The following is a 10783-nucleotide window of genomic DNA, read 5'->3' on the forward strand; positions in this document are numbered from 1 at the left end:
GCAGGTGTTCGTTAAAAAGTGTTCTTGAAGGATCGTCCGAAGAAGGCAGCTTCGGCAGTCTACAACGTTAGACAAAGGCAGCTTGCTTTAGGTCTACCCACTAATTCTTCCAATCAGAGATCGGCGTTGTGGCGTCCCCGCACGCTCTCGTCTCCTCCTCTCACTTAGCTTATCGGTGCATATGTTCTAAAATTAACTTGTGCGTAAATTGTTTTATTTTCAGCGAGAATGTCACACTACAAGTGAGAGCTCTGAATCAAACTGACTACCCGGTTGAAAACGTCATAAGGGCAAATTTCAATGGTATGTATATACTCAAACCATATGCTTTGAAAAAAAAAGGAGGGGGGATATAGCCTGAGAGGGTTCACCTTTCAACCCTTCATTCAAATTTATTCAAATTTTTAGGACGAGGTAGGCTCTATCTGGAAATATAAATTCCGAAGTTTCAGTCTTATAGACCAATTATACAGCATCCTGCTCCTCTCAAGTTATAGCAAAGACGTGACTTCATAAATGTTGAAAAAAATTTAAATTCCAATCGGAAAATAGTGTGTTTGAATGTGAAGTTGAGTGCCCTAGTGCAAGTTAAGGTGCAAACTGTAAAAAAGGCAATTCTAGAAGAGAAAAAGAAAGCAATAACAAACAGAAATACACATAATTCAGAAAAGCTTTATTACTAAAAAAAGCGAGTTTTTTGTACTTTTTAGACGGATTATGTTTTTTTTTTAATCAAATTTCGATTCAGGACACCCCTGCGTTAAGTGTTTAGCCTCTCAGAACGTCAAATGATACATTTCATCCTACAAGAATTCCTGCTAAAACGTGGAACTGAGAAAAATACAGTTGTAGTTTCAGCTTCCGGTTTCTCTATTTTCTGGGTCTGAGGCATACGAAATCCACCTGAAGCATCGGAAGCACGTTACGTTTTGAAACTTCCTTGCCCCCGTGGAATTAACTACCAGCTTGCGTCGTTTGTGAGTAAGCTATTTTTGGTAGTAAGCATTCCTCGACAAAAAAACTACGGAAAACCATGAGGCAAATGATACAAAAAAGGAGCAAAGTAGCAATCTGATCTGAATTGGAAGATTCTGTCGAAAGGTCAGGGCTGAAAATAACAAACTATCACGTCACCGGGCTGGACCAGTCGTAAGCCTTGGGTCTCAACAAGTAAGATTGCTCATACAATATGTTTTACATTTTGTCAGTCTGTATTTTTGGGGTTGTCCTGGCCATTGATTCTTTTAAACTTCGGAGGCTGCGACAGGCTAGATTTAACGAAAGAGGCGCCTCCAAGCAGGGTTAGATGGTCTGGCTATGTTACACGAGAACGAAACAGGCCTAAATAAAAAATTGCAAATTTCCTTCCTTCTGCTTTGGAGGGATGCCGAAAATAAGTTTTCTAGATAAATCCTCAGTCTATATAAATGAACGTTCCTGAAAAACATTATTTCGAAGATAGTAAGCATGATTATAGCATTTAAAAAAACTTTTTCTAAAAAAATGAAATTTCAATGTCAATAATTAAGTTCGGAATTTTCTTTTTATCGATGACAGATCTAGTTGTTGTTGTTTTTTTTTTGCTTTTTTTTTGACAGAGCTCGCACAAGTACATAAGTGGTAGATACAAACGAATGCATCGGGAGGCCTGTCGTTTCGTTTTGGCATAAAACAATGGGATGCAGAAGTCACTCATCTACTAGTTGAATTGTTTTGAAGCATCTAGGCGGTGGTGAATGCCCTTGAAAGTCTCGATTTCGAACGTTGTAACGTTCATATAATTATATACTTATATATTCGTGGCTTGAGATGTGACGGTGTCCAGAGAAAACTAGCGGATCTTCCAAAAAAGAAAATGATGTTTTTAGAGCGCAGCTCTTAGGCGCCCGTTTCCGGCATGAGCGGCGTCGCCGTCGCTGTCGGCGTAACCAAGGTCACCCCAAGGTCGCGTGTCCTTCCAAGGTCACGTGACCCCCTCCCTGAGGTCACGTGACCCCCTGAGGTCACGTGACCCCCGATGACGTCATCGTCACTGATGACGTCACCGTCACATCGTAATCACCACTGATGACGTCATCGTCACTGATGACGTCACCGGCATCCGCATTGTCATCGTCACTGATGACGTCATCAGTGACGTTACTGATGACGTCACCGGAATTCGCATCGTCATCGTCATCATCACTGATGACGTCATCAGTGACGTTACTGATGTCGTCACCGGCATCCGTATCGTCATCGTCATCATCACTGATGACGTCACCGACACCCGCATCGTCATCGTCATCATCACAGGTGACGTGATCAGTGACTTCACTAATGACGTCATCGGTATCCGCATCGTTATCGTCACTGATGGCGTCATCATTGATGTCACTGATGACATCATCGGCATTGTCATCGTCACGTGACCCCCAGGTCGCGTGACCCCCCAAGGTCACGTGACCCTCCCCCCTCCGGTCGGTTGACCCCCCCAGTACCCTTCCCTCCTCCTCCTCAAGAGCTGCTCTCGAATTCGGCGTTACAGGGAGTTGTGAACGGCTTTTACTTTTTTGTTTGATTTTTTACTGTGGTGGCCTTTGGACTTGTACTCGTTTTCCGTCTACTCTTCTGCCCAACAAAATAATATTTCTTATTCACACTTGAAATAAACACAAGACGAGGACGTACATTCATATGGTGAGGCGATCTGTCGTTTTAAATGTCGCTTTTTATCTATAAAACTTTGTGCACCTTAACCCGATGTTCATATTTATATTTATATATATATATATATATATATAATGTCAGAGACCCGTACTTGCGGAGTTCCTATGCTAGGGGTTTATTGTACGCCTGTATATATATATATATATATATATACAGTCCTGTATGTGGTACAGTCCTGGCCAATGGTGACCTCGATCGAAAATGTGTTACTTAGCCACAGCAAGATATAAGCGAACATTGCTGACTGGGAAGGAGAGTTGCCTTTTTGGGTCATCCCCCCGTTGCGATTACACGTTTCTAGGTTCCAAAATCTTACGAGAAAGAAGTTTTTAACACATTCTTAGGTCTCAGAAACAGTAAGAGTAGTGATATGGACAAGTTTGAAATGAAACCAGTTAAATTTGTAATCGACATTATTGCACCATGCCTAGCGCATAAATATGACTTATCATTATCTTCCGGAATATTTCCCGCAAGTATGATGTTTGCTAAAGTCTCGGCCATGTACAAAGGTGGTGATAAAAGCATGGTAAAAAACTATAGACCTATATTCGTGCTGCCTGTTTTCTCAAAAGCACTCGAGAAAATTATGCTTACACGTCTCGATAACTTTTTTGTAAAGCATTGCGTGTTAACAGACAATCAGTTTGGTTTTCGAACAGGTAAATCAACTGAAGCTGCATTGTTATTTCAAGAGGAAATTAAATTACAAAACATATAAAAGAGACTTATTACATTAGGTGTATACATTGATTTTAGCAAAGCGTTTCATGTTTTAAACCACGAAATTTTGCTTGCGAAATTAAATCGTTATGGCGTCCGTGGTGTGCCACTGGCTTTACTGAAATCATACTTACAAGATCGGAAACAGTGTGTTCTTACTAATGGTCATTGCTCTTCTTTTTCGAAATGTACAGCAAGGCGTACCGCAAGGTAGTATATTAGGACCTCTTTTGTTTAATGTCTTCATCAATGATATTGTGAATATTGATAATGAGGCACAGTTTATTATTTATGTACCCGATACGAGCCTGTTTTACTCTGGCAATGATGCTAATGCAGTAATATGCAAAGCAAACTCTGTTCTAGAAAAGTTTTCGCAGTGGTCTGAGGTAAATCGGCTTAACGTAAACGCAACTAAATCTAAGGCTATTTTATTCAGGGCTACCAATACACCAATCGTGGTAAATAATACTATCCAACTTGGCACTTCGAAAATTGAATTAGTAAATAAACATAAAACTTTAGGTGTATTTTTTTCGGAGCACTTGACGTGGGAATCTCATGTCAAATATCTAGTTGGTAAACTTTCCCGAATTGTCGGTATTGTCGCTCGTTGTCGGGGTGTTTTACCCCCCCAACATTAAGCTACAAATTTACCACGCTCGATTTCAGTCTCACTTAAACTATTGCCATCTCGTGTGGGCTACAACGACAAAAACTAATCTTCTAAATGTACTAATACTGAAAAAAAATAGTACGCTATATGGCGGATGATGAAAATAATCCCAGGAGAGGGGGAACAAGAGGGACAAGGGACAAACATAAATCTCCAAACACAGCTAGGTGACTGGTCAGCGACCGAAAAAATCCGCCTGGTCCGGGTATCGAACCCGGGACCTCTCCATTACAAGTGGAGCGCTCTACCAACTGAGCTAACCAGGGGTTAGACGTCAGTAGAGCAAACGGGTTTTATCAGCTGCCACCAGTCTAACACCAACGAGGGTGAAGCTTGCAATTTAATGTTATAATTATAATGCAATTAAATGCAAAGGGGCAAGCGAGCTGGACAATGATGATGAAAATAATCCCAGGAGAGGGGGAACAAGAGGGACAAGGGACAACCATAAATCTCCAAACACAGCTAGGTGACTGGTCAGCGACCGAAAAAATCCGCCTGGTCCGGGTATCGAACCCGGGACCTCTCCATTACAAGTGGAGCGCTCTACCAACTGAGCTAACCAGGGGTTAGACGTCAGTAGAGCAAACGGGTTTTATCAGCTGCCACCAGTCTAACACCAACGAGGGTGAAGCTTGCAATTTAATGTTATAATTATAATGCAATTAAATGCAAAGGGGCAAGCGAGCTGGACAATGATGATGAAAATAATCCCAGGAGAGGGGGAACAAGAGGGACAAGGGACAAACATAAATCTCCAAACACAGCTAGGTGACTGGTCAGCGACCGAAAAAATCCGCCTGGTCCGGGTATCGAACCCGGGACCTCTCCATTACAAGTGGAGCGCTCTACCAACTGAGCTAACCAGGGGTTAGACGTCAGTAGAGGAAACGGGTTTTATCAGCTGCCACCAGTCTAACACCAACGAGGGTGAAGCTTGCAATTTAATGTTATAATCATAATGCAATTAAATGCAAAGGGGCAAGCGAGCTGGACAATGATGATGAAAATAATCCCAGGAGAGGGGGAACAAGAGGGACAAGGGACAAACATAAATCTCCAAACACAGCTAGGTGACTGGTCAGCGACCGAAAAAATCCGCCTGGTCCGGGTATCGAACCCGGGACCTCTCCATTACAAGTGGAGCGCTCTACCAACTGAGCTAACCAGGGGTTAGACGTCAGTAGAGGAAACGGGTTTTATCAGCTGCCACCAGTCTAACTCCAACGAGGGTGAAGCTTGCAATTTAATGTTATAATTATAATGCAATTAAATGCATTATTTTCATCATCATTGTCCAGCTCGCTTGCCCCTTTGCATTTAATTGCATTATATGCAATTAAATGGCCAATCTACGCCGACACCTCAGAGACAAGGCACGCACAGAGAGAAGATCTGCTCACAGATAGCGTACTCCGCGTAGAGGGAGCGCCTGCCGGTGATTGATAGCAGACGATCTCGCAAAAGAACTGGAATCGGCCGGTGCTCCCTAAACGCGACGTGCGTTATCTGTAGGTAAAACTTCTCACTACACGTGCATCGTCTGCTAAGCGACAGCTTATGGCCTAATCGTCTGGGGCACGCCGCACCCGACCAGTGCAGTAAACTCTTTCAACTTTAGTACACGAAAGAATTGCGGTGAGAGAAGGTAGCTCCCCTATCCCATCTAGCCTTCCGTGTACCACGAACCGCATTGCACCGGTGCGATGCGTTCCCAGACGAATCGGCCATTAGATTGCCCAGAACAGATTTGTTTCTTTTCCGTTTAAACGAGGTAGGATCATTTCTTGGTTTTTGTTTCTCGCTGTAAAATTCCACCACCTGTTTGCACCTCTGTAGAAAGTCACAGCGCAATACGTTTGAGTAACCGATTTTTGCAGGCGGTATAAATTTCCTTAAAGATGTTAGTTTACATGATGTTGTTGCTACAATGTTATTGTAACTTGAAAAGTATTTAGTTAGAGAAATGTAATTAACTACAGTAACTCAAAACCTTTTAATTAGTTTCTTTACTGCTTCGCTTCACTGTCAGGTCAGGATGAGAGTGCAACCTGGGGGGATTTCAGTTGCCTAATTGTCTAAACTATATTAAAAGTGCGTTAAATTTCTTTTGTACCCCAACATCAGGGACACTCCCAAATGCTACCCCGGTTCCCCCAGGAAGCTACACGTACGCTGAGTGTGATAACTCCACCTGTTATTCCAGAAGTACTCCCTTTCCTGATACGGGTAAGTTCTGGTTTTATGCTCGACAAGCGTGGAGCTTGTTTCTGTTGGTGGCGTATCTAATTTGAATTACAAAAATTTTTTTTCTCACCCAGAAAATGCACGAGACTATGGTGGTTCTATGGGGAATGTTCTAGATGTATTGTTCTACATTCCGGAAAGTGCTGGCGATTTTGACATGTATGTCGTCTACAACGAGCCGCAATGTTATATCCTTAGGAATCCCGCAGCCTCAGGAGGTAAGGTCATTAAAGCTTCAGCGAGATTAATGTCACACCGTGTTGTATTTCTCTAATTTAGATAAGTATAGCCGCTATAGTTTGCTTTATAACAGAAGAAAAGACACTCAAATTAAGGTTGCTTTGCGCTGGAATCTTGAAGTAAACGAGCTTTCGATAAGCTGTATTAAGAAGGATTTAATCTGCGACGCTTTTTTTTTAGATTTGCGCGTAGACGTGTCCTAGTTCTCTAAGATAAACTCTACGTTTTGTGGTATGTTCAGTTTACAGAGGTCGTGTCTAAACCTGTTGATAATCTTCAATGCCTTGGAGGCCCATGTGTATGTGCTAACCAGAACAGGGGTACTCTTGGCACAAAAGTTTTGTTTCAACTAAAAACGAGTGCGCCAAAGATTGCCCAGTATCGTGCACGATCAACATTTGTTCAATTACGATTGAAGACAATGACTTCTCAGGACAGCAGTGAAATGTCCTACACTGCTGATGTCGTGCGTGGTTTCCAATACGTTCGGAGTGCTAGTGCAACTTAATTTCAACGTAACTTCCTGCTAAGTAGGAAACTTGCAAGATAATTGAGAATGAGACGGGGGCACTAGTACAAAACAACAACAACGACATAGATGTTTTATGCATCGCTTGTGCAACAAATACCTAAAAGTGAATAGCACACGTCAGCGATAATAAGATTTAATTTAGGTAGAGAACACTATCGGCCATCTAAGCTTTCCGGCGACCAAAACATCTGCAACTATTCTAGTCTCACCATAGCTTGGCTAACGGCTAAGGCTACTACTGCCCGAGTGAACCAATCAGCGCGTAAAAGCAAGGCACGTGACTATATTCCATCTCACTATTTGCGCGCAATGTTGTCAAAGCCATGAGCAAAAGAGAGGGGGAAGCCGCTTTTGTACTAATGTTTTGTGACGGGCTAATCTCCGAGTGGGAGAACAACGACGTATGAGACACACAAAAGAGGGTTCGGGTTAAGAGGGAAGTTCCTTCTTCCTTTCCTCTCGAACTTCTCGGGTTACGCTCTCACCCTTGTGTCCTTGTTAAGGGCTGTCACGTCCTTCACCACCGTCACTCTGATTGGCTCGAGCGGGCCGTAGTTTTCGCTCTTTGCCAAGCCAACGTAAAACGATATATACGAAAGTTTGTTCCTGTGTTGCGCAGATGGTAGTCATCCCCGTTTCGTACCGCCATCCTTGTGCCGGTTGCACGAGGGCTATCTTTAGCGCACCTCCACACTTTACATGTGCATTAAGTCCTAGCATTTTATAATTTCGTTGTCTTTACTGACCTATAGCAAGTTTCCAATGGAACCAACCATACGTTTATTTTCACTGACTTTAAAGCTACCTAACAAGTTTTAGGTAATTGTCCTACTTATCGTTACGATTAGCCCACTATAATATAGCCCCCCCCCCCCCCTATTAAAACTCATCTGCACAGGTAGCATTAGTGTACCTTTCATGTCTTTTGGTATACGATTAAATTTAAATAAAACATCACGCATATTTACACATTCTCAAAACTGCCTGAGAGCGTGGTAGAAGTGCAGATTTCTAGTTATTGTGAATAAATATTGAATTAAGTGCAACAACGTTTTGTTAAGTCTGAAAGTGTTAAAAATACGTTAGCAGACTTAGTTACGTTGGCCCCATTAGTTGCCAACTATGGGCAGGTCGGTGCCATTTATTTTGACTTAACCAAAGCATTTGGCCTTGTGAACCATGATCCATGTTTGCACAAGCTATCGGAATATAAGGTATGTTTGCCGGTATGTTCGTGGTTTCACCACATCCTTCCTGGCGCATCAACAACGCTCGTGTTAAGAGTGTGTTACCGAGATCATACATATAATCTGGCGTTCCTCAGGCTTCTATTTAAGGACCCTTGCCGTTTAACATTTTGCCAATGATGTCTCTCTTTGTGTAAAACATTCGAATTTGCTTCAGTTAGCTAATTATATTAAGATCTTCAAACGAACCAAATCACGTTTATTGTGAACTGCTGCAGGACATATCTGCTATCTCATCATGGTGCGCAACAAGAATTACGTCTAAACAGTAAAAAACACTTGTTTTTTTTATCACGCAGGAAATGTGCGTTTAATTTTTTTTTATAAACAAGACAATCAACTGTTGCGACGTGAATATTGCGTACATGACTGAGGAGATTATATTGATCAATCCCTTAGTTATATCATATGTCAAAATTTCTTAGTTTTTGATTGTGACTTTTAGGTTCGTGTTCGCTATATCCCGTCATGTTAAAGAGACTTCATGCCTCGTCAGGCTTTATGCATCTGTTGTTCCATCGAAACGAGAGTTTGTCTGTGTACTTTCGAACTGCCTGGGACTGACCAGCCCTGCCAGCCTAGAACGTGTGCAGAGAAAGTTGGCACGTATAGAATACGACTCTTATTACGGCAGTCGGTTCTTTTGTAGCTACGAGTCAATGTTACTTCGGCTAAACTTGCCAATACTGGCGCTGAAATTTTCGAGATTCTGTGTTTTTATCTAAAACTGCACATAGCAGAATACGTTGCCCCAGGCTTGTTTCTTTGCTTTCGCCAGATGTAACTCCCGTGAATTGTCGTCACCACAACACTTTCTACGAGCAAGACATTTGTTAATTATCCAAATTTTTCTAATTTAAATATAATTGCACTTAGTGCAGTGGTTGACATTTTCGGGATTAAGTTGGTTCTGAAAAGTGTAGAAGCCATTCACATTTGATAACATCAGGGTTCGGCTTTTCTGTCTGTTTTCTTATTTTCTGTTTTTTTTCTCATGAACGTGTGTCTGTTGGTATGAGTGTTAGACCAGTACTAAGACGTCGGTTGTTTCTGAACACAATACAAATAAATATCTAAGGAATACTTAAAAATATAACGTTTAAAATTTAACAGGGACAGCTACGGAACGCTGTGTCAGAATAATCAGCTGAGCTTTAACTATAAAAAAAGATTATTCAAATGCTACTCTTATCCCTCTCTTTGAAAACAAATTGATACCCATTTAAATCGAGGTATTCGTGTTTTTCTACTTTATTGGCGTGTTGAAACGGCTCGGGTTTGGGGTTTAAAGTCATAACAGAAAACACTTTGCTTACCTTAGTAAAGGTTTGTGCGACGACGTGATTAACGAAAGAATAAAAACAAAAAAAAAACATAAACAAAAGCAGACGGGTACAAGAGTAGTACACCCGACAAGCGCTAACTGACAACTGACATTTTTATTTTATAGTGTGAACTTACACCGGCTTTCCGCGCCGCAACTGATTTTCGTTTTTATTTGTAGTCACTTGCTTTCGCACGTTTAAGTACTTTCACAGTCGCCCAGATGTTCGCGATTAATTGGTGTCTCTTCAATTTTACAGGATGCGACTTGTGGCTGAGAAAAACCGAGTTGAAAAAAATAGTGGATGACCACAAAGATAAAATTCTAGAAAAAGAAAAGGAACTGATTGAGAATCGTAAGAAAGAGCTTCGAATCTATGAAAACTGCACTGCTACAAATAAACAAAAAGGAGACCTACAAGTTTACGTACAAGATCAGATTGAAAGATGGTTTCAAGACATCGTATGGAAACAGATTTCCCTCGACTGCGTTCTCGCCTTCATGATAACCTGTGGAAAGCCAATATTTAGAGCTTACAATCCGATAACCTGTAATGCCTCACTAACAGGGCAATAGGTGTCCATTTCCTAGAATTCACAGGCGTGATTCTCAATTGCACGTCGGATGGTGAGGAAAAGTAGTGTGTATGCAAACTTGACATTAAAAAAAAAAGTCTGTCACTGTGTAGTGTCTTGCATCCTCGGAAATAAAATGAGTTGGAAAAACCACCGCTTTCGTTACGTTCTCACTGCAAAAAAAAAAAAAGAAAAAAAAAAGACATGCAAGGTGTTTTAGTTACCTGGTGCCGATACTTTAAAAACATGGTGCGCACTACAAGTTTTAAACAAACGCAGTATTGTTCAGTTGAACAAGTCAAGTTACTTTTTATTGGGCCAAACTTGCTATGAACGCAGATACCGTAAACTAGCCGACTTTTTTAAATATTATTTTGTGCGCATCCTTTCAATACGAACGTTGTAGGACGGGTTGAAAACCTGTCCATAGTGTCGTTTTTACTAAGGTAGCCTTTTCGTGCCTAATGTTTTCAAGCGGTAAAAAAACAAGCAAAATATATGGGCGATGTT

The 10783-nt window shown here is 41.5% G+C and overlaps 1 protein-coding gene across 1 annotated transcript in view; it reads left to right on the forward strand.

Moving 5' to 3' along the window:
* Nucleotides 1-10316, forward strand: part of LOC115316479 — a 30665-nt gene extending 20349 nt beyond the window's left edge. The window contains exons 3-6 of the mRNA XM_040222450.2: nt 224-303; nt 6236-6337; nt 6430-6573; nt 9958-10316. Of these exons, the coding sequence (XP_040078384.2) occupies nt 224-303; nt 6236-6337; nt 6430-6573; nt 9958-10274 (643 nt within the window). The 3' untranslated portion in view covers nt 10275-10316. The remainder of the gene's footprint in view (nt 1-223; nt 304-6235; nt 6338-6429; nt 6574-9957) is intronic.
* Nucleotides 10317-10783: the final 467 nt, after the last annotated feature.

Source organism: Ixodes scapularis, unplaced genomic scaffold (assembly GCF_016920785.2).
Source record: "Ixodes scapularis isolate PalLabHiFi unplaced genomic scaffold, ASM1692078v2 PGA_scaffold5__190_contigs__length_132052651, whole genome shotgun sequence".
NCBI lineage: Eukaryota > Metazoa > Arthropoda > Arachnida > Ixodida > Ixodidae > Ixodes > Ixodes scapularis.